Genomic DNA, 24,399 nt, shown 5'->3' with positions numbered 1-24,399 from the left:
CTCATCTGTAAAATAGGGATAATGCTAGCACCCCCCCCCCTTCCAGAGCACATAATAGATGCTGTATAAATGTTAATTTATCACTTTATCACCAGTTCAGATCTTCCCTCCAGGCTATGGACTTCTTACATGTCCACTTAGATATTTCTCTGGTACCTATAAATCATCATGTCCCAGACCAAATTCATTATTTTCCCTGTAAGTCTCCTCTTCCTGCTATCTTTGGCATTGTTCTTCACCTGTGTCTGCCACCTGCGTCACCTTGGGGTAGTCTTTGATTCTTCCCTCTCCCTCACTTCTTTTGAACAATCAGTTGAGTCCTATGAATTCTATGCTCTCTCTACCATCTTGTTGCCATCGTCACCATGCTGGTCTGAACCTTCGAAGGTTACTACCCACACAGACAAATGCAAAAGATTTCACAAATCCTTACATCTGCTCTCTTCCCATGATTAGCTAGTCAATCAAGTATTCTCTAAACCTTACTAAATGCTACAAAGAAAGGCAAAACTAGCCCCTGCCCTCCTAGGGGAGATGACACATAGAGAAACAGAGTGGAGTTGTGCATAAACACAATGTAAATAAAAGACATGGAGTAGATGGAGGGCAATCTGAGAAGCATTGATTACCAGCAAGGGAAGTGCCTGAGAAAGGGCAAGAGAGGAAGATGGACTTCCATTGAGTTTTGAAGTAAATAAAAGACTGAGGTGAGAGGACAAAGCATTGCAGGCAACAGCCCAGAGAATGGAGGAGGAGGGGAAAGAGGTGTTGAACTTTAAGGAGGTCAGCAGGGCTGGATCAGTTAATAGAAGGGAGTAGACCAGAAGGCTGGGAAGGTAGAAAGGGGCCACTTTTAAATGCCAAACAAAGAATTTATATTTGATCCTAGAGGTAATAATAGGGAGCTGAGGAGCAACATGGTCACATCCACACTTCAGAAAAATGTCCTGGGCAGCCCAGTCGGTGAAAGTAGGAACAGATACGAGGCAGAGCTACCAACCAGATTTGTCAATGGCTGTTAGGTACTGTTTTGTTTTGGTTGTGTGTTTGTTTTTTTTTTTTACTATCTCCCTGTTTACCTTGAGTTTTAACTCCTTATTAGCTATGTTTGTTCTTTCCAGTCTAAAAATAATTCTCCTTGGCAGCAAGAAAAAAATTAAAATTAAAAAAGCCTAGTAATTCTTCCTCTTCTCCAATATCAGCATCATTCCAACACTAACCCCAAATAGCAGTCTCTCTTTCAAGCCTCTTCCTTTCCCCAAAATAGCTTTTTTAAAATTACCCTGCTTTCTGTAATTCTTAGCATTCTCTACTAGCTTCAGCTCATTCTAAGGTTTAATAGTCCTGGAGCTATCCAGGATCATTCCACACTTGGTCATTCATTCTCTTTTGCCTGTCCTCCCTTGCTTGTAAGTCAAGAGAAGTGTGTGTCTTTCTAAAGCAAAAGTGATCAATAAAATACTTGTACATTCACATTATTCCCTTTAGACAACTAGACTTTCTCCCTTCTAGATGCATTATTTGTCTTTGTAGCTTCAAAATGTCATTTCTGAAAGCTGTCCATCTCTCCTATGTTGACATTCCCTGTAGAATTTTAGGCCATGAAATCCTACCTCTCTTTTCCTTGAACCCTTTTAAGTTTGTCTTCCAAAAATCTAGGGCACAAAGGGAGACTTGTCCCTGGCTTTCCTCTTTCCTCTCCTATTAATTTTCAATGGAGTGGTAGTTATTTACCCCCAAGATTTTCATCATTTTTACTTCAGCAACCAGTGCTGATGAGAATCAGAAAATGGTCTTGTACTCCCATATTTTAAATTATATTTTAAAACATTACAAAATTATAATTATAAAAATTTATCAATAGAACTCTATGGAACTGAGCAAAAAATAGAGAAATAGATAGATGGAACTGAATTACATACCCAAGACATCTAGCCAAATGTAAACAAAAGATTAATGTTTGACCAACCTATAAAAAACAAAACCTGGGGAAAGAATTCATTATTTGACAAATGTATTTGGAACAGATTGGTTGATAATTTTGCCATAGATTTAGATCCACTCTTTACATGGTATATGCTTCAGCAAATTCTAGTTGGACAACAGTTTTAAACATTTTTTTAAAAACTATAAAAAAGATGGTATAATATTTAACTCAGTTGCAGAAAAGAACTGGCTCTTCCCTAAAAGAAATATTTAGAAGGAATTATTAAGACCATCAAAAATCTGTTCCAAAAAATAATGTAATAAAAATAAGAGATAGGGGAAAATTATAACAAATTTAACAAAAAATGCAACCAAAATATATTAAGGAACTATTTAAAATTTTAAAAGGAAACTCCCAGTTCATAATATATAAATGATCAAATGACAGAAAGTTTTCACAGGAGGCAACATATTGTTAATAATCATTTGAAAAAATATCCAACCTCAGGAATAATCACAGAAATATAAATTGCATTCAGCTTCATTCTTATCAAATTGGCACACACAGAAAACTTTAAAGCAAAGAAACTCAATATGGATTTGTTGTAGAGAGCAATCCAACAGTATTTGGTAAAAATTACAAAAATAATCATACCCTCTGAGGAATTATACTGTAAATTTTTTTAAAAGGCTGTTTTTTCAAATGTTTTCATAATAGTAATATTTGTAATTGCAGATAATTGGAAGCAAACTAAGTGTGCAAAAATATGGAGGTGGTTAAATTGTGGTACGTTAACGTAACAAAATTAATGCAATTAAGAACAGGCATCATGAATATTTAAAAACCTATAAAGCCCTGTAGGAAATACTGCCAAGAGAAATGAAACCAGGGAGCAGAGCCCATGATTATTTCAACTGTAGGCAAGAAAACGTAATCATGAATAAAAAAAAAAATCTCAATAGAGATTTAAGAGGGACTAAAAATGTATGACATTTTATACACTGGAATTAATTACATGTAAATAATTGTAGTTCACATTAAGTTGTGTTGATGTTCAATATTAAATTTATAATTTTTAATTGTCAGCTGTTCATTTTTTTGGTTAGGAGATAGCATTCCAACAGATGTCTAGATAATTGAAGGTCTCCCATCACTGTTTTATCATGTTTCTCTTCCAGGCTTGTAATCTGTTTCTAAAACACATCATTTATTTTCTCTTTCTGTCTGAGTGTTCTATAATAAATTCCAGTGGCTATAGTGCTTCAATTTCTGTATTTTTAAATCTTTACCCAAATGCCTGTTCACACACACACACACACACACACACACACACAGAGTCTCAACCAGATCTAGGAGGTGAAAATGTGAAATTTTATTTCTTCACTTTAGTAACTTTAATTAATCTAATTTGTTGCCAGCTGTGGGTAAGCCTCTGAAGCTGGGGAGATCATTGCTGGCTCCTTTTTTAGATAATGTCTCCTGAAAATTCTACATACCCTCTACTGATATTTTTCCTACATTTTAGCTACTCCCTATGGTACCTAGTTGTGTGTATCTGTGTGACTGTGTGTCTGTGTAGATAGTTTTCTTTTTCAAGTCTTTCTCTTTCAGTTTAAAACACTTGTTCTTAGATTTTCATCACTTAGGAAAATACATTTTTACTAACCTTTGCTGGGGTTCAAGAGCCCATCATTCCTGTATTATAATCCATGGTCCAGGTCATTGCTGATTGGAGAAATCAGGGGAACCACCATAAAGAAAATGTCATATGCACATTTCCATAGGTATTTGTTTATCTGTCTTTTTTTAGTGATACACTTTGAATCATATGCTTCAGACCTAATGTGACCAGATAGGCCATTTCTTGCAATTGTACTCTTTCAAACTTTTTATTCTCTGCTGAATTTACAAATTGTTTGGAATTTGAAATATTTTGCTCCTTTCCATGTTAAAAATTTGGTAATTTGATCAGAATAATTAATTTTAAAAATCGACAATTTCAGTAATACTATATATTTTTAATGCTAATAATACTAATATCCCATGAACATGGATGCACAACATTTAAACCAAATGTAAATAGCCAGATTTTTTTAAAAAGACTAATTGTAGAAGGGCAAATAAAATTTTAAGAAAGAATTTACCATAAAATTCACTTAAATGGAAGACTTAATTGATGCATTTAAAATATGATTTGATTTTTTAAAAAATTTGACTTCAGTATAACTTTTAGGAATGATACATATTGTAAATCCTGAGAGATAGCTTTCAGGGCAGTGGTATAACTAGGAAAAGGGAACAGCCCAGTTCTAATGGACTAGGAATGGAAGAATGGCTTGATGGTAGTCTCTTTCCCAATAAAGAGCTTCCCAAATGGCACTTCTGGAGAATCATGTCCAGGTATCATTGTGTTCAAGGCACAATTGTCTTTAATGCCTAGCTTATTATTTTACTAGTTTATATTCCCACTTCCACACAGACTCTGATCTGAACTATTAGCATATTTCTCTACACTTGAAACATGTGGCTGCCCTGGACACTAAAACTTCACTGTGTATTGGTGATTTGGTAATGTTTGATGGCAACTCCCTTACATACATACAGAAGATGTAATTTGCTGAAAATCAGTGCATTTTCACTATTAGAAATTATTTAAATAAAGAATGCTGAATACTTGGACTTCTTTTTAATTCAAGGTACGTATCAATATTTAAGGCAACTGTGAAAAATGAGTTACAAAAAGGTAAAGCTGCATGGAAAACCATGGGGCCAGCAAAAGTTGATGTGCCTTCCCCAAAAGACTTTCTGCAGAAACGTCCAAAGCCACCCAAACCAGCACTCAGTAAGTGACACCCATTTCATGTATTAAATGTTAAAAGTATAAGGCAAATACTGTTTAATATATTAAGATATTGGTAACTATTATGTATTGTTAATTGTGGAAGATGTTAACTTTTCACTTAAAAGTTAAACATAAAATTGGAAATTTACATTGGTAGGTGAAAGAAGATAGTACGCAAAGGAGAAAATGTAAGTGATTAGCCGAAGAAACCACAATAGATGGTGTATGTGTGTGTGGTTTTTTTTTAAATATTGCCCATTTAATAGGCATTAATAACTACTTGATTGTTTAAAACCATTTTATAGCTTAAAAAAAAAACTTATGGGCAGAGAGGTTGAGGTTCCTAAGGATTGGAGATGGAATTTGAACCCAGCACTCTCGCTACTGACCCCTAGTGCACCTAACAGTGCACATTAATACAAATTTATGGAATTAAATTGCCAGAAGGCTAAGTTTTATCAGGCCTGGATGCCAAAGACAGTGCCAAGTAAACATAAGACACAGAACGTGGATAATGGAATTTTTAAGGAATGACCATGGAAGTAGTGTGTAAAGGGATCACACACAAGAAGGAGCTTGGGAAGGTCAGTGAGATATACCAAATTACATCCTTACAAATGTGCCTGGAGACAGTCTTTAACCTAACAATTATATCAAATCTATATCTATATATGTGTGTGTGTTTATGTTTATATGAGGACATTTTTAAAGAATATTTGTCATATCTTAAAAATTAATAAAGTGGTTTGGGCTTGTTAAAGGTTTAAAAACTATTCAGTTTATTTGTGGACTTTTATAACCCTTTTCCTCTGACATAGCAAATATTAGATTAAAAAAAAAACACATTCCATCCATAATCCTGAAAAAAATAATTTTCTTAAGGAGCTTAAACAGGGAAATGTGAAGTTTTATTTTATATATCTCGATTAAAAAATAACAGCTAACAATTTATAGCAGTTTAAAGTTTGCCAGTCACTTTGCATGTGTTTCATTTGGTCCTCACAGCATCCCTGAGTTAGGTGCTATTATTATCCTCATTTTATAGATCAGGAAACTGAGCCCATGAGAGATTATGTGATATGTCCAAGGTCACGAGGCTAGTAAGTGCTGGAAGCAACCTTCACATTTGGGTCTTTCTGAGTCCAGTGCTCTCTCAGCTAGGACACTTAGCTACCAGTAAAACAGTTTTTAGAAAGATGATAGAAAACTTTACTGCTTTATTTTCATACCTCATATGCTTTATGTTTTTATATTTGATACATGGACTTACTATGGTATATTTAATTTTATTATATATCATAAAAATATTTCATTTCAAGATTTTTTCTCTTAAAAAACTTGAAAATCTTTGTTTTAATAGTTTTCTGTCTGTAATACTGACAAGGAATTTTATATTTAGGTGACAAAAAGCCTGATAAGAGTGAAGTAAGAAAACCTCCTGTGCCACTGAGGAGTGATCATCCAGTCATGGGAATTCAGAGTGGAAAAAACTTTATAAACACAAATGCAGCTGATGTCATCATGGGGGTGGCCAAGAAGCCTAAACCCATTTATGTTGACAGAAGGACTGGAGACAAACATGGCCTGGAACTTTCAGGACTTGTTCCAAAATACATCAACAAAAAGGTAGTCTTGCGACAAATGATGTTAAAGACTTAAGATCCATGAACATTTTAAGTTAGCATTAATAATTATTTCATGTATTAACATATATTATACTTTAAGGATTATAGTGGAGAAAGAGCTGGAGTTGGAGATCAGGAAAACATGGGCCCAACTAACTGACTCATACTGGCCACATCACTTAATTCTCAGTATCCTCAAGCACCAACTACAAGTGAGTAGGATAGTTGGTGATCTGAATGGATAAAGGGAATTTGTTCACTAAGATTTCTTTATAATGATGAAATTCTAATTCAAAAGAAAAAAAATTCTATCAAAGGGCTTTCTGCTTAGTCACTGGCAGCCTTCTATTGTAGCTGAATTTAGCCCAAATGCATGATAGAATCTATTTATCATTGGGAACCATAATTGAACTTCCATACTTAGTTGAATAAATGAAAGCCATAATTGTTTGACATCTTTTCAATTATATAAATTGTTAAATAGTTCTAATTAGTCTCCTCTTAGACTATGACTATTATAAATATTAAAAGATAAAACTGTGAAAAAAATGTTTAAACTAATTTATTAATCATTTTGCAAGACTTTAGGAGCAAAATGATGGAAATATGGGAGATGCAACTCCAGAACCACTTGACCCATCAGTGTGAAAGTTATGCAATGGGGAAAAAAGAATTAACAATACTTAGTAGGACAGTTTTTTCAGAGAAAAGGGACAAGACCTTGAGAAGATCTGACAAAATTCTCATTGTCTTTGAACACTGAAAATTAGTGTGCCTTTATCCCAAAAATAATTTTTATGACTGAATTTTGTAGGAAAATAAAAATGCATAGGTGGACAGATTCAAGTTTATATAGCCTGCTTTCCTCAGGAAAAAAAATTAAGAGATGAGTGCATTTGTCACTAGTCCCATTCATCTATACTTTCTAAATTCACAAGTAATTTTTCAAGTTTATTTTGTTTAAATATAAGAAGAGACCACAGAAGTACAGCTTAGTGCATTGTAACAATAATATGCAAAATTGTAGTAGCAATGCAGATAAATGGGCAAGCAAGGTATTAACGGGAAGGCCAGAAGTTATTGTCAGAAATTATTTCTAACTCTCAAAGGTCTCCCCACCTAACAGTTTTATCAGAAGATTCTAGATAGTAACACAGGTTTATATTAAAGAGTTTATTTTTAAAGTGCATACATGAATACATAAGGACATTTAAGTGCTTTATGAACCTTTTTACACAGTCATAATTTCCAAGAATAATAGTCCTAAAAATCAAATCTATATTCTAAGGGATATTTATCTGAAGTTTGTGCTTAAAAAGCAAAGTGCATATTCTACATACAGTCAAAATATACAGAATGCATGTTGAAAGTTACCACTTAAGTTTGATACTTGACAAGATGGAGTCCAATAATACACTGACAAAGTTGAAAAGTAAACCAAGAACAACATGTCTTTGGGAGACTGAAAAACAGAATGGAACATCAAGATATGAATTTGCCATAGATATCACAGGCAGCTTCTCAATGAGGTAGGGAGGGGGAGAGGATCTTCTATTATATTAAACATGAGTTAGCAAAGTCAACCTTTTGATAATTATAAAAAAAACTTTCACTCGGTTCAGCAAAATGTTGCCCTAAAGGACTTTCTTCCAACCTGGTATTTTTAATAAGCTCATATAAGATTCCTTAAGAAATATAACTTATAGGGGTGGTTAGGTGGCACAGTGAATAGAGCACCAGCCCTAGAGTCAGGAGGATCTGAGTTCAAATGTGACCTCAAACACTAAACACTTACTAGCCATGTGACCTTGGGCAAGTCACTTAACCCCAATTGCCCTGCCTTTCCCCCCTCCAAAAAGAAAAAAATTATATATATATATATATATATATATATATATATATATATATAAAAATATAGAAATAATTAACTTTGAAATAAAGTTAGTAATTTTTGTTATTGTCAAGTGAGGCATAAAATGGAGAGATAAGTCTTTCTAAAGATAAAAGTCTTTCTAATTGAGGATATGATATAAAAATTCCAAATAGAAGAGGAGTACCATATACATATAAGTAGTGTATGTCTGTATGCATCTACTATGTGTGTGTGTGTGTATATATATATATATATATATACATATCAGTAATTGGCACAGTATATGTCTCTGTGTGTAGTTTGTGTATAGTATATGTGTGTATATATGCATCTATATGCAGAGAGGCATAAAAGAAAAGAAGGAAGAAAAGAGAAAGAAAGGAAGGAAGGAAGGGGGAGAGAAAGAAAGAAAGAAAGAAAGAAAGAAAGAAAGAAAGAAAGAAAGAAAGAAAGAAAGAAAGAAAGAAAGAAAGAAAGAAAGAAAGAAAGAAAGAAAGAAAGAAAGAAAGAGAAGGAAAGAAGGAGACAGTAAGGTAGCACAGCAGCTAGACCAGTAAGCCTGGAGTTCGGAAGACCTGAGTTCAAATGTGGCTTTAAACATTTACTATCTGTGTGACCTCGGGCAAGTCACTTAATCTCTGTCTTCCTCAGTTTTCTCAACTGTCAAATAGAATAATAATAGCACCTATCTCCCAGGGTTGTTATGAGGATCTAATGGGATAAATTTTTGCAAAGACTTATTTAGCACAGTGCTTGGCACATAACACAGTAGACATTTAATAAATGCTTATTAATATATATCAGGCTGACTATTTGATACCAACTGACAGTCATGGAAGAAGCATACTGGAAGGGACTCTTGAATTATGGCATTAGAGAGAGACCCTCGCAGTCCTCTGGGTCCCCTAGCAGTCAGAGAGAAGAAGCAGCCCTCCTCCCGGCAGTACAAATGAGAGTTGGGAGAGTGGTTTCAGAGCAGGTACCCTATTTGACCAGAAAATGAGATGGGTCAGTCATGTAGCAAGAGCAAGATATAATAACAGATGGAGATTCTGAGGGCTGCTTTGATAGCCACAGAATATTATATTATTCACCTATTACAGATTTATGGGAAAACATGGAGAAGAACTACACAGAATGAGAATTCATATATTGTTTGTAATCTGTACTATTGGATAGAGTACCCGCATGGGTGATAAAGGGTAATTGACATGTTGATGTTTGGGGGGGGGGGAGTTGTTTTTTTGTTGTTTTTTTTGTTGTTGTTGCTTTTTGGAGGGGGGAAGGCAGGGCAATTGGGGTTAAGTGACTTGCCCAAGGTCACATGGCTAGTTTTTGTGTTAAGTGTCTGAGGCCAAATTTGAACTCAGGTCCTCCTGACTCCAGGGCCAGTGCTCTTTCCACTGCGCCAGTCCCCCCCCCCCCCATTCCTTCTTCTCAGAGTTTCCTATGCCATTCAAATCAAAGATCCCATCCTGGTCCCTCTCTCAATGAGTAAGTCAGTCAGTCAGTAAATAAATCTCTACTATGTGCCAGCACTGTGTTAAGCACCAGGTATACAAAAAGGGGCAAGAGACAGTCCCTGGCCTCCCAGAACTTACACTCTGCTGGGGGAGAAAACAAACAAGCAAATGTATATAAAGCAAGTAATACATGGTAGGGGGAGCGATGGGAGGTATATAAAGTAGGATTATCTAGAAGTAAGAGAGGGCCCAGTTAAGGCTGTATAACATACATTTGTAGGGGATTGAGACAGAATGGTTGTATGATTTTTCTCCATCTTTGTTCAGCTGCACATCTTGTAGGAGTTAAGACAGAATGGCAGGAGTGATCCAAGGCTGAAGGTTGGTTGGGTATAATCAGTAACATAAGGGAGCTGGAGATTCAAGAGACAGAGACAATGTAGAGTGGAATCAGTTCACCAAGGAGCCAAGATGGGGAAAAGAGAAGAAAATTGAGGGGTCAGAATTTTGGAGGGCATAGTATGGATGAAAAAAGTAGGGCTTTGCGAGGAAGGGCAGGAGGAGAGCTGAAAAACCTAATAGATTATGATTGGATAAGGGGATTTCAGAATTCTTGAACCTGAGGTGGTGCATTTGTGGGTAATGGCACGATCAAAAGAAAGCTCAATCTGTTAGGTAAACTAAATGTCAATGCATAATCCAGGGGTGGGCCGTTCAGGGAACAATAAAGAAGAACTGATGGCAAAGAAAAATCAGGGTAGTCATTTCTACTCTTAAAACCGGAATCAAATGGTCCCAGTGAGGGGAAAATAATTTAGTCAAGAGGTACCATTTTGAAGAACGGCTAGAATCAAATGGGAACAATTCAGTCTTTAAGGTGTTCCATGGAAAACAAATTCAACAATGTTTTTATTTTCTTCTCAGTCATTTATAGAATCATAGGACTTAGAAATAGCTGGGCCTTGGAGTTCAACTAGCCTAATACCTTCCTTTTGCAGGTGGCAAGACCAAGGATTTTTAAGTCTACTGACAAAGGGAAAACAGATTGAAATGTGCATATAACAACCATCTCAAACATTTTTCTCAAAATCCTTTCAGGACTATGGCGTTATTCCTGAATATATATGTAAGCGGAATGAGGAAGTCCAAAAAGTGCAACAAGAGTACGATAACTACGTGCAGGCGAACCTGAAGAAGGCGGCCATGAAGCGTCTGTCTGACCAGGAGAGGGACGCGGTTCTGCAGGTGAGTCCTGGCGGGAGGATTCAGCCCAGATGCTCCGAAACGCCCCGGGAATATGCTGGGCCTCCCAGGGCCGTTTTGGAAAGCAGGAAAATATGCACTGGCAACAGTGGCAACTCTAGAAAGCCCTCTGCTTTTTGGAGGGGGAAAGAATAGTCAGGTATTTGTTGATTGAGTCAAGCCCTCAGCCTCAATTTATCCTTTCTTCGTGCGTTCTGAAGAATTAAAGTAATTCTTTTTAATTCTAAATTAAGTAATTCTAGCTAATTCTGAAGAACTGAAGTAAACATATCTTGCCCTACAGATTTATCTTTTTGCTTCCACTCTTACGCTTGTATTTTTCGGAAGAATACCATCCCAGGGTTCACCGTTCCTCACTAGATGGCGCTCTGTAATAGATCTACCGTGTCATGGCGGCTGTGCCTAACAAAACTGTACCGTGAAACAAACATCACGCTTGGTTTCACATTTTTCCTCTTGCCGTGGAATCTCACAGATTTAAAGACTTATCTATAATAGAACTTTTTAAAAGAAAGACTTGTATGAGACAAGTTTGAGTTATATCTGGACCTAGAATTATAGCATCTTTAGAGAGACAAAGGGCTTATTTTTTGTGTTTTCTTTTTTAAGAACTTGTGGGTACACCCTTTATTGCTTCCTAATTTACTTTACAAGTGCATTAAAATATACTGGTGCAGCCTATTTATTATGATCAACATCAACAATGACTTTTTATTTGGATGTCTGTAATCCATAGTGTGCGGTCCTTTATACTGAGCATGTAAAGGGATACACTCCCTTCTCTGCAGGGGCTATTGATGGTAACAAGTCATATAAATAACAAGATTAATAATATCACAAAGTAACACATGCTCATCACCAATGATTAATACAGTCAGTTCAATGGCAGGTATAAGCACGGAGGGCTAGCATAGGGAAAGGCTTCATGGAGCATATGGGACTTAGGCAATCCTTCAAACAAGGCAAGAGTTTAGATTAGAGGAAGAGGGTGTTCTAGATGGGTGGAATACAATAAAAAGAAAACAAAAATACAAGCCAGAATGTCCCTGGCATACTCAGGGAACAGTAAGTAGACCAATCTCGATGGAGGAGAATGTCAGGGAGGCTCTGGGATGCAGTGGGAAGGACACTGGACAGGACCCTGAATGTGGAGTCAATGGACCTGGCTTCAAGTCTCCATTTTACCAGCTGTATTATCTTTGGCAAGTTACTTCAGCCCAACAAGTCTAGTTTCTTCATTGGTAAAATAGGGTTAATAATAATATATGACTTACAGGGTTGTAGTGAGGATCAAGTGATATGCATTTAAAGCATTTTGCAAATCTTAAAAACATTAGCATCAACTGTAGCCATATCGGAGACTGATGGGAGAAGAGGAGTCTGTACTAGACTGACATAGGGCATAGACAGTGACAGACTCAGACCACCACCCATAAAGCTTTGTTTTAAGCAAATGAATTGTTTAACAATGGGAATGAAATGAAAGGTTTTAGAGTTCAGACAGTCTCCACATTCTAACGGGAGAGAAGAAGCGTATGGAAAGTTTCAGCTCCAAGTCAAATGGGGAAGTCCCAAGGTCCTTAGCATGCAGCAACAAAGCAGATGTCAGTGCTTCTTAAATGCCATTTCCACTGGTAAAGATGATATCAGTTTCTAGTGTTGAGCCACTTGGCAGTGCTAAGGGCTCTGGGGGTCAAAACCTTCCTTTCTAGGAGTTCAGCAGCAGTGGCCAGGCGGCATCTACACAAGGCTTCCTCGCCAGGATGGTAGCTGAGGGCACTGGGCTGGAAGCAATGCTTCTCCCAAGGCTCTTGGACTCAGGGGCCTGGGCTATCTTCATCAGGGTTTGAGGGGGAAAATGGTAGTCAAGGTGGTGGTGGCAATTTGACTGTCTGGGCCATGCTGTCTCCTGCCTTTCCCTCAGGGTGCCTTGAGACTCCAACCTAAAAAAATGGCTAATGTGTGGGAGAGAGGTAGCAGTTGACTGGCCCCTCTCCACAGGAGCTGCCTTCCTGGATGATGACTGTAAGAGCTGGGCTAAAAGCTGAACCTTTGGTTGTGGGGGGGGGGAGGGTTGAGTAAAGGTTTCCATCCCTATGGCTCTTGTACTTACCTGTCTTACAGTGGTGGCACTTGTTTCTGGTGGTAATGGGAAAAGTGGGCCCACCCTCTACATTGATTTCTCCCATCAATAATAGCTGTGAGGGTTGGCCTGGAAATAGCTTTGGTGCTTTGTGGAGCTCTGTTCTTCCCAAGGCTCCTAGGCTCAGGATGTCTTCATCCAGGTCTGAAGATAGATGGTAGTCAAGGTGGTGGTGTGTTTTGATTCGCTTGGCCCATGTTGCTTCCTGTCTCTCTCCCAGGATTCCTTGCTGCTTCAGCTGGGCTGCTCTCCTACCCTGTGTGTGGCAATTAGTTCAAAAACATAAATAATGTATTCTTATAGACTAATTGTCTAAGTGTTTCACTTGGGATTAATCTTACCACTTTTTTCCTGTGGCATTTTATGTCATTACCAATCATAACTTTTTAGATATTTGCTCTAATATTGACAAGGTGAAAGATAATTTTAAATCCAGTCTGTTAAAAACATTTTTACGTGCTTGCTCTGTGCCAGGTGATGTAATAAGTGATGATGTAATATGCAAAGATGACATAATAGTGCAAAAAAAGAAAAAAAACAGTCCTTATTTCTAAGGAGCAAAGATTCTAATGGGGGAGACAATATGTAAAGGGTTCTGGGAAGACCAGGAAAAGCCTCCTTTGAGCTGAACCTTGAAGACAGACAGGGAAATAAGAGGCTATGGCAATGAGGGAAATTATTCCAGGCATGAGAAATAGCCATGTGTGATAGTAATGGCAATTAAAGATTCCCCTGTATTGGCTTGGTTTTCAAATTGATTGTGTTAAAACCCAGAGCTTGTTAATCCTACCTGTGGGATGGACTTGTTGATGTGAAAAGAAAGTCCTGAACTGGGAGGAGCTGGTGACGTAGATTTGGAGAGACAAGAGAGAGGCAGAAGAACTTTTTGGAAGCAGCACCTCGTGGAGGCAGAGAGAGAAACTGGGAGAATTGCTGGGGGCCACTTTGAATTGCCCTGGACTTTTGAAACCAGCCCCTGGAGCTGCCAAGGACTGAGGAGACATGGTTGTTTTGCTGGTACTTTGTCTGTCTGTTTTGATGTTGTTTTGCCAGATTTGTCCACTGGTGAAAGACAGTCCTATTGTTGAAGAAGTCCTGGAACCTGGCTGTTGGCTAAGAGCTCCTGAGACTGTCCTGCAGACAGAGAGTGAATACTGTCCACTGGTGAAGGACAGTGCTGTTGTTGCAGGGGTCTGGGAACCTTTCTGTTGGTTCAGAGCTACTGAGACTGTCCTGCAGACAGAGAGTGAATACTGTCCACTGGTGAAGGACAGTGCTGTTGTTGTAGGGGTCTAGAGACTGTCCTGCAGCAGACAGAGTGAATACTGTCCACTGGTGAAGGACAGTGCTGTTGTTGCAGGGGTCTGGGAACCTTTCTGTTGGTTCAAAAACCCTCTCCCAGGATTTCTGTAAACATACAACAAGAAAATCCTTCTTCAGGGCTTCTGAACCAACAGAAAGGTTCCCAGACCCCTGCAACAACAGCACTGTCCTTCACCAGTGGACAGTATTCACTCTCTGTCTGCAGGACAGTCTCAGGGCTTCTTAACCAAAAGCCAGGTTCCAGGACTTCTTCAACAACAGGACTGTCTTTCACCAGTGGACAAATCTGGCAAAACAACATCAAAACAGACAGACAAAGTACCAGCAAAACAGCCATGTCTCCTCAGTCCTTGGCAGCTCCAGGGGCTGGTTTCAAAAGTCCAGGGCAATTCAAAGTGGCCCCCAGCAATTCTCCCAGTTTCTCTCTCTGCCTCCACGAGGTGCTGCTTCCAAAAAGTTCTTCTGCCTCTCTCTTGTCTCTCCAAATCTATGTCACCAGCTCCTCCCAGTTCAGGACTTTCTTTTCACATCAACAAGTCCATCCCACAGGTGGGATTAACAAGCTCTGGGTTTTAACACAATCAATTTGAAAACCAAGCCAATACAGGGGAATCTTTAATTGCCATTACTATCACACCATGTGAAGGCCAGGAGATGGGAGGTGGTGCCATGTTCTAGGAACCACAAGAAGGCAAGGGTGGCTAGATGATAGAGCGTGTGGAGGGGAGTGAGGTATTAAAAAGGATAGAAAAGGATAAGAAGAGATGGGAAGAGGCCAAGTGGTGAAGAGCTTTAAAGACCAAACACAATTGAAAATAATAGCCCAATCACTGGAGCCCATTGAACAAGGGGTGACATGGACAGACCCATGGTTGAGCCAAGTCTCCATGGCAGCTGATTGAGGGGTGGATTGAAGTGGAAGGAGATGAGTAAGGAGACCAGTCAGAAAGCCACATAATAGTGCTATGTAATGATGCTAGAGATAATGAGGGCCTGAACCAGTGTCTTGATTGTATGGAGAAAGATATATAAGTAGATGTATATGAGAAACGCTGAGAAACTAGAAATAATGTGATTGGCCAATAGATTGGATATGTGGGATTAGTGATAATGAGGAGTTGGGGGTGATGCCAAGGTTGTAGACCTGGGTATTCTGAGAGTGGTGGTTCCCTTAACAATGATAGGAGAATTCCCAAGAGGCAGAGGTCTGGGGGGAGATAGTGAGCGCTGGTTTGGATGTGTTGAGTTTGAGATGCCTTTGGGACGTCCAGTTTGAGACATCCATGGAAGCATTTGGAGATGCATTACTGTATCTCAGCAGAGAGAGTAGTGCTACTTATACAGATCTGGGAATCATCTGCATAGAAATAATCATGGAAGCATGAGAGATAATGAGACCAGCAAGTGAGATAGTATAGAACAAAAAGAGAAGTGGATCCAGGACAAAGCCTTGGAGGACACCCACAGTGAGAAGGTAAAATAGACAAAGAACCAGCAAAGAAAATTGAGAAGTGTTTGGACAGACAGGAGAACCAGGATAGAGCCTGTCACAGAAATCTAGAGAGGAAGGAATATTCCAAAGTAGGTGATCTACAGTGTCACATGCTGCAGAGAGGTAAAAAAGGATCAGGATTACTAAAAAGACATTCGATTTGGCCATTAAAAAGTCATAGGTAATTTTGGAGTGATCAGTTTCAGTTAAAGGATAAGGCGGGAATGCATGTTGCAGAGGTTGTGGAAGAGATTAAGAGAGGAACACCACATTGTGCACATGGCTTTTTCAAGGGGTTTCACTGGAAAAGTAGGGAGAGATACAGGGGGATAGCCAGAGGAGATGGTAAGAGAAAGAGAAGTTTGGGGATCTGGGGTTTTATTTTTTTTCATTTCAAGGATGGAGACAAGGTCAATAGATAGGGAAAGATATGAGTAGGTGATATTAGAATCATTGGATTCTAAGATGACTAGAGAATTTGGGACAGGATGGAATAGAGGACAGATTAGTCGGCCTTGGTAAACAGTTAGGCCACCTCATCATCTGAGACCAGACTGAAGGAGGAAATAGGTGAGGAGGAGAAGTGAAAGGGGAACACATGGCCAATACTCTCCATTTCAGGGGGTGAAGTGTGAGGCATGGTCTTCAGCAGAAAGGGAAAAAGGAGTGCTCTTTTGGAGGAGAGAATAAAAGGTTTGGAACAGCTACTGTGAAAACTGAGATACTGAGTCAAGAAGGAATCGAATTTTTTTTTTTTTTGTCACAGTGAGGGCCCAGTAAGATCGGGTAATATAAATTTGTATTGGTCCCAGTCAGCAACAGCTTCATTTATTTCCTCCAGCTGCTCTAGGAGCAAAAGAAGTAGATTAAATTGTAATTATGACCAAAAAAAATCTTTTGAGTGTGTTTTTCATATACAGAAATTTACTTTCTACAATGCCTGAATCCCATCTGCACCAAATGGTAATAGAGGCTGATAATGTCACTGTAGTTTCCTAAAATGTAAGTCAAAGAAATTACTTTGAAATTAGGGAAGATGGTTATGTTTTTGGCTATCTTCTGCATTTTTCAGGTGAGAGAATATTTCAGATAGAATGTACTCCCTTGGAGTGGAAAGAAACCACACACACACACACACACCTCTGAATGCTCGACAATATGCCATTATGTCTCTCTTGCAACTGAATTATAGACTTACAGCTACTGACAACCTAATGTGAACACTAATGAAGGAGTTTTGTTACATCTGCCTTAAAATTCCAGTTTGGCAGTACACTGATGCCCATCTTAAGTACAAATGATGGAGTCACCACAGCAATATAGCCACTAGCCTTGTGGGCTCCTAAAAATACCTGAAATTATTCTCCCTTTGTGGTGTATATTATAGTCCCTCAAATATATGGTTCCATGGAGGTCTGCCCATTTGTGACATCTGTCTCTGTAGCAACCTGTGTTGCTCACTTTGCAATGTTTTGGGGGGATAAAAGACCAGATAATGCCCTTATAGTGTGGGTGTACATGTGGGTGAGTGTGGGGGCTGGGGGGGGGCAGCAGAGGGAGGGTTGGAAAGCTTTTTAACAATTCAGATTGCTATCCAGCCTAAGCAACTGTTGTCCAGGTCCTCCCAAGAGTTTGCCACAGGTGATCCATCTTTCTTTTGTAGATGGACAGTTCATACTCCTTAAAAGTGATTACAGGGGCAGCCAGGTAGCACAGCTAGTAAGAGCACCGGCTCCAGTGTCAGGATGACCTGGGGATCGAATCTGGGCTCAGACACTTAGCACCCACCCAGAAACATCTGGCTGTGTAACCTTGAGCAAGTTACTTAACCCCAATTGCTTAGGGTCAACCAGGTGGCTCAGTGAGTAAGAGCACCGGCCCCAGTGTCAGGATGACCTGGAGATCAAATCTGGGCTTAGATACTTAGCACCACACCCAGAAATAACTGGCCATGTAACCTTGAGCAAGTTACTTAACCCCGATTGCTTTAAAAAAAAAAAAGTGATTACAGATTTCTTTCAAGAGGATCACAAATGTTAGAATTTGATGCAATCAAACTATGACATCAGCAATCAGCAGCATCTTAAAGACCTCATCATCCACAGGGAAGCCTTCCTTAACCTGTACTCAGTTGTAGATCTCCATCATAGGGACAAATATTTTTGCAGAGCATACATTTCCCTGTTTTCCTCCTTGCCTGATTTTTGTTATCAGATTCAATCTGCCTGCTTTTCCTGTCTCTGTTCTTTTTAAAATAACAAACACAGGTAAGGAAAAAGAAAATGCTTCTATCTGAGATAGGGAAAAAAAAAACTTGTATGGAAGAGATTGAGAAAGTTTTTTGTTTGGGTTTTTTTTTCCCAAATAGCAATATTTAAACATGGTCAAGCCTCTAATTTAATAATATGGACTGTCAGAGAAGAATCCTTTGTTAAAATTTAGTTTTATCTTCTGGCTTTGATATCGAGTTAAAGTCAACAAATTTTATTAAGGCCCTATTATGTGCATTGTCTTGGATGCTGGGGATACAAAGATGAAATAAGCAGCAAGCCCTGCCCTCAGGGAGTTTACATTCTTTGTAGTGAAGACATGTACATAAATAGCTTTATTGCAAACTAGAAGTATTTACATAAGAAAAGTCCAAAAAGATTGGTATGAGAAATTGGAAGAGGCAAAAATCACTTATGTTGTGGGTATCAGGTCAGGCTTCATGGAAAAGGTGCTACCTGAGCTAAATCTTGAAGAAAAGGAAAGATTTCAATAGCTGAGAATTTTTCAGGGAAAGAGAATGGATTGATTCACTCTTGTGAGTGAAAGAATTCACAATGGCAAGCTTGTAAGAGAGAGCAGTAAGAGACTGGGGAAGCTATAAGTTGCCAAGTTTGATTAGAACATGAGTATATGAAGAGCAATATTAGATGGCTGGAAAGGTAGACAGAAGCCAAGCTATGGAAGGCCTTGACTGCCAGGATAATGAATGTGTGTTTCAACTTATATTAGGTAGAGAGTGAGGAACTCCTGGGCTCTGTTTCTGTTTCTGCCTTTTGTTTGTTGTTCATGCTATTTTTAAGCAGGGAAATGATATAATCCAATCTGTGTAGAAGGAAGTTTATTCTATGAATAGTGTCGGGGATGAAATGAAAAAAGGAGAAACTGGAGGTAGGAAGAACAGAAAAGCAACTATTACCACAATCTCAGAAAAGGTGAGGATGGCCTGAAATAGGGTAGCAGCAGATAGATAGTGCTAGTGAAGAGAGGAGAGAGGGAATGAGAGAGTTACTTAAGAAGTCACATTTACAAGAATGAACAACTACTTACGTGGAAAGGTGAGAAAAGATGAGAAAAGAGTCCAAGATGTTCTGATGTTCAAGTCTGCATGATAGGAAGGATGGAGGTATGAGAAATAAAAAGAGGTGACAGGAAAGAGAGAGATTTTTATTGATAATATTTTTGAATTTAACGTATTCACTGAATATCCAAGTATAAGCAAAGAGCTAGAAAGGAGGGATTGTAGTTTAGGGAAATGATTGAGGCCTGAAATATAGATGGAAATTATCCCTGAAGTTATGGTAGTACATGGGATATCCAAGTGGATACAGTGTGGAAGGTAAGGAGGACAGGGACAGAACTTTGGGTGATGCTCACATTTGGGAGTGGAAAGAGAGTAAAGGCTAGAGAGGAAGAGCAGTTTTGGAGATCTAAGAGAGCAATATAGTTGAGTGCCATTCCTAGGTAAAGGGATTTGGAAAGAGGTGGTAATTGTCAATATCACTGTCTGAACAGTAACGTGAGGAAGCAGTGTCCTGTAGGCAACCATAGGAATACTGTAGAGATGCCTCAAATTTTGAAAATCCACAGGAAGAAATCTTAAAGGCAAATTAATACACTTTCCCCATTATTCAGATGAGGAAATGAAGGCCCAAAAAGGTTAAGTGAATTTCCCATGATCACCCAGGTAAGTGGAAGAGCTGAGATTTGAACCCAGACCCTCTGACTTCAAATACATTGTTCCTTCTTCCATCCCCTGCAGTTCCCCTGCATCCCCAGATTCCTTCACAGACAGCTTGCTGGAACATATTTTGTATATTGTTAGGCATGAGCTGTTTATATTATTCTTCTCACCCTAGGTTTCTATTTTAGTTTTACCTTTCCCTCATGCCCTCATTGATTTAACTGAATAAACTCCATCATGTAAGGAACTGCCAGTTCTATTCCTCTTTCCTGGACTAACCACAGTCCTCTCTAGTCTTTTCTATCTTACTATAATATTAATTTAAGCCTGGAACTAAATAGTTGAGATTTTATGATATTCCACAATAAGGTCGAAATTTATCATTCAAGAACCCATTTGGAAAGCTACTAAGTCTATTGAGCCTTTTGATGCTATCTTAAAATTTTAATAAATCACCACCCCATTTCCAAACAATATTTACAATTCTATGGTTCTTTATTTCTACTTTTATACAAATATATATACATACATATATATAGAGAGAGAAAGATCTATGGAGAGCTGCAAAATATTTTATGCAGTAGTTGGAAACCATTTTTTTTAAATGGGGACCCACTAATGTTCTGTAACACAAAATTTTACGTGTGTATATGTATATATATTCACATACATATATACATATATGCTATATTTTTACATACACAGAAAAAAACAAATTGTAGCTCCTAAGAGATCCATAGCTTTGAATTGTTTTGTGAATGTAAAACATTAGAGTATTAAATTAGCCTGTTTATTACCTTTAATAATATTTAAATCACTACAAAGCATGTAGAAAGGTAATTTAAATCTTAGTATGGTAGAAGAATCCTGTTCTTTATGAAAATATATTATGCCCCAGAAAATTGAATCTTGGCATTAGTTAGAAAATTCATTTTTTTATTGGTAAAAAAATAAATATTTTTTATGAACTAGTAAAATTTTTCAAAGAAATGAAGCCAAATTTGGAAATATACCATTTTCAATTCAGAGATCTATTTGCAGATATCAATTCTAAGTTGGGTGTAATGTTTTTGCTTTGTTTTAAAATAATAACCACAAGTTACATACTAAACTATTGTTCCAAATTTATTATTACTTTGCTTCATGCTATTTCTAGCTTTAGATGTATGCATTTGACTGATAGATGTTTTTAAGTGCAGTTCTATTAAAAAGATAGCAAATAAATATTCCCAATGGGAGTTGCACACATATCCAAGGACAGAAATTGGCCCTCATGCATTATTTTTTTTTTTTACTGTTGCCAAGGACTTGATAAAAACCTACAATGTGGTTTCTTTTTAGTGTTCTTATCAGTTTCCTTTGCATTTCACAAATTTACAGGGCCTGAAAAAGAACTGGGAAGAGGTACATAAGGAATTCCAGTCCCTTTCCGTATTTATTGACTCCCAACCAAAGAAGATCCGCAAGCAAAGACTAGAAGCAGAGATGAAACAACTGGAACATGACATTGGTGTAATTGAAAAACACAAAGTCATCTACATTGCCAATAAGTAATGAAGAATTAGTAGAATATATATTCGTTTTAAGACAGAAAAATACAAGGTGGAAAAAATGAAATGATAACATGCTATTCATAGAAGAAAAATCTTACTAAGAGAACAAAGCAGCAGACTTAAAATAATTAATACATTCTTAAGTAATGTATAAAGAATAATGTGAATTGTTCACTTTTATGAGATTTTTTTTTTTACCAGTGTAAGGATTTCCAAGTATGAACAAATTAAATTTTGATGTTCTTTGTTTCTGTTCTAGAGATTTTCATCATTGATATTCCTCTATTTTAAGCAAGTTTCGTGTGTGTGTTTGATTAATAAATTCCTTATACTGAGAGAGTCTTAGCTCAGTGCCTTAGTACCTTCATATAGATTTCATTCCAAAGTTATTTTAATAGACTTAATATGACTTTAATAGCGTTACCTCTCCCTCTATGCATGCATTCTCCACCCTACAAAAATTATGCAAGGAGAACACCTATTTTTAAAATTACATGATTTGAGTTAGAACAAAGATATACTCTCTTACCCCTCTAGACCAATTTCCAATTTTAAATTCAAACAGTTGTCTATGTCCCACTATCCAAATGAACATAGCACATGGTATACTGGAAAGACACTGGACTAAATGGTAAAAGATTTGTTTCCTAAGCCTAACTCTGTGACTGACTAGTTGGTAGCCTTCAACAAATCAATTCACCACTCTTGATTATCGGTATTTTTCATAGAATAAAAATAATAATAATAATTACCCTACCCATGCCGCAGAGTAATTGTGGTTTTGAGGATAAAATGAAAAAATGTATTTTAAATGTCTGATATATAATACCCAAGCTGCTTTTGTTATCTGTGACATTTGATTCCTTCCATGAGTAAATATCCTTACTATACCAGACTGAAAATTCTTATATTTGGGAGTAGGGGGAGAGGAAGGAGTGAGAGAAGGGAATGGATTTCCAAACACTAGTTTATTCAATAAGTGTATTATTGAGGATATTGAAACAAAGGGATGCTGGGGGATCAAGGAGGATACTTAAATAAAGAAAGCATCTGACTTCTTGCTATATTTTGTAAAACATAGTGTTTTTGTGGACTTTATTCTATTACTCATATTATCTATTCACATGGAAACAATGTTAGTTTAGCAGTCATTTTTCTGTTCCTCCATTTTCAAGCTATTTACAAATGGAAATTGACTTCCTGTCAGCTGACTAGTGGAGGTTCTTCAGACCCAATGTGTTCAGAATTAGAAAGAACCTCAGTGCCATCTTGTTCTATCTGTACCTGATACCAGAATCTTTTATCGAAGAGCTCTAGTAGGAGCTGGAGAAGGGGGACGTTCTATACCTTTTGAAACAGACCGTTCCACTTTTGAATAATTAATTATTAGGCTTCTTATTCCAAAGGTTTTGGATGGATTACATCCCTGTTAAAAGAGAAAAGGAGATGGGGATCCCTATTCTACCAGCCAAAAGGAGAACGAACCCCTTTGGAGGGTTTTAACCATCAAATTACTGCTTGTTTCGGTTTCAGTTATGAGAGTCCATCCTCTCAGTCCATCCTCAGACATAAACTCAGTCTCATTGCCTTTAGGATTTTCTTGGCTATCAATGAAAGCTCCCTGCCTTGAGATTAAGGTATCATGTCCAGCTTTCAGCAATATAGTACACTTTTTTACACCCCCAAATAAAATCCTTGTGTCTGGTGAAGCAGAGAGGGAGAATATCAAACAGCCAATGACCTTATGATAGCTACAGTTACAAACTGAACAACATTTATATGGAAAGGAGATCAAATGCGTGTTTTTTAAACTACAACTATGCACACATCAGCAACATCTATAAGTACTGAAAATATTATCTACATGGAGTAACTACAATGAAATTACTTTTTTTTTTAACATATGCACACATACACTCACATACACACTCCAGAGTTTACCCTAATGAATTAACTTTCTTTGAAGTAGTCACCTTTGAGAGCTAGGTGGCACAGTGAATAGAGCACTGGCCCTGGAGTCAGGAGAACCTGAGTTCAGATGTGACCTCAGACACATAACACTGACTATCCATGTGACCTTGGGCAAGTCACTTAACCCCAATTTCCCTGCTCTCCCCCCTCAAAAAAAAAAAAAAGAAAAATAAATAAATAAAGTAGTCACCTTATCAGGCTACTAATTCTGGTGGTACTGCCACTGTTTAAAACATTTGGGGATTCATTTCCTCTTTTGGAACTACATTCTTTGGAATGTAGATACAATGCTTAGTACAGTGTCTGGCAAGCAACAGGCCCTCAATAAATGCTTATTGATTGACTGACTGGCCTCCATGAAGACCAATCATTGCCCTCTGAGTGTGGATTTGATTTTTGTAGGCAGTCAAAAATCACCCAAAGTTAAATCTCAATTCAATAAATATTTACTAGCCTACTTTGTGTAAGGCGCTATGCTAAATGCTGGTGACATATAGATAAAAATGAAGTCTGATGATCAAGCCAAGCAAAAAAGTCTTTGTTAGGTGAGCAGTGGGCAGAGCAGTAATATTCATTTGCTTGAATAGCTTGCAGAATGGTACTGAAAGCAACTCTAAAAGAATCCAGAATCTTTTGAGCAGTGTATCATTGAAATGTGCATAGTCTCCTCAAGTGACCTTTAAAAAGGGATAGAGGAAAATCTGAAGTGCAAAGATCTGGATTGAAATGCTTCCTCTGAATCTTGTTACCTGCATAACGATGGTTCAACCTAAATCAGTCTAATTTATCTGCGAAAACAAGAAGTTGGACTCTGTGGTTTCTAAGTTCCCATTAAGCTCCAAATCCCACGATTTTACTGAGATCGGCTCTACAGTTATGTGAATTTTAGTTTCCATGACAGGCTGATAGAGGAAAACTTGTCCAGATGTATAAAATATGGTGTATTTTTTCAATAATATTTCTTCATAGTCA

The 24,399-nt window shown here is 37.7% G+C and overlaps 1 protein-coding gene across 1 annotated transcript in view; it reads left to right on the top strand.

Annotated features, from left to right (window-relative positions):
* ENKUR (enkurin, TRPC channel interacting protein) overlaps nt 1-23,359 on the top strand; it is a 30,465-nt gene extending 7,106 nt beyond the window's left edge. The window contains exons 2-5 of the mRNA XM_069086100.1: nt 4,624-4,769; nt 6,169-6,395; nt 10,829-10,975; nt 21,284-23,359. Of these exons, the coding sequence (XP_068942201.1) occupies nt 4,624-4,769; nt 6,169-6,395; nt 10,829-10,975; nt 21,284-21,457 (694 nt within the window). The 3' untranslated portion in view covers nt 21,458-23,359. The remainder of the gene's footprint in view (nt 1-4,623; nt 4,770-6,168; nt 6,396-10,828; nt 10,976-21,283) is intronic.
* The last annotated feature ends 1,040 nt before the right edge of the window (nt 23,360-24,399 follow it).

The sequence above is a fragment of the Petaurus breviceps genome, unplaced genomic scaffold (assembly GCF_028583685.1).
Source record: "Petaurus breviceps papuanus isolate PSGF00001 unplaced genomic scaffold, PetGlider_PUasm1.0 178, whole genome shotgun sequence".
Classification (NCBI taxonomy): domain Eukaryota; kingdom Metazoa; phylum Chordata; class Mammalia; order Diprotodontia; family Petauridae; genus Petaurus; species Petaurus breviceps.
The sequence above is the reverse complement of the archived record's forward strand: the minus strand, read 5'-3'. Positions and strand labels throughout refer to the sequence as shown.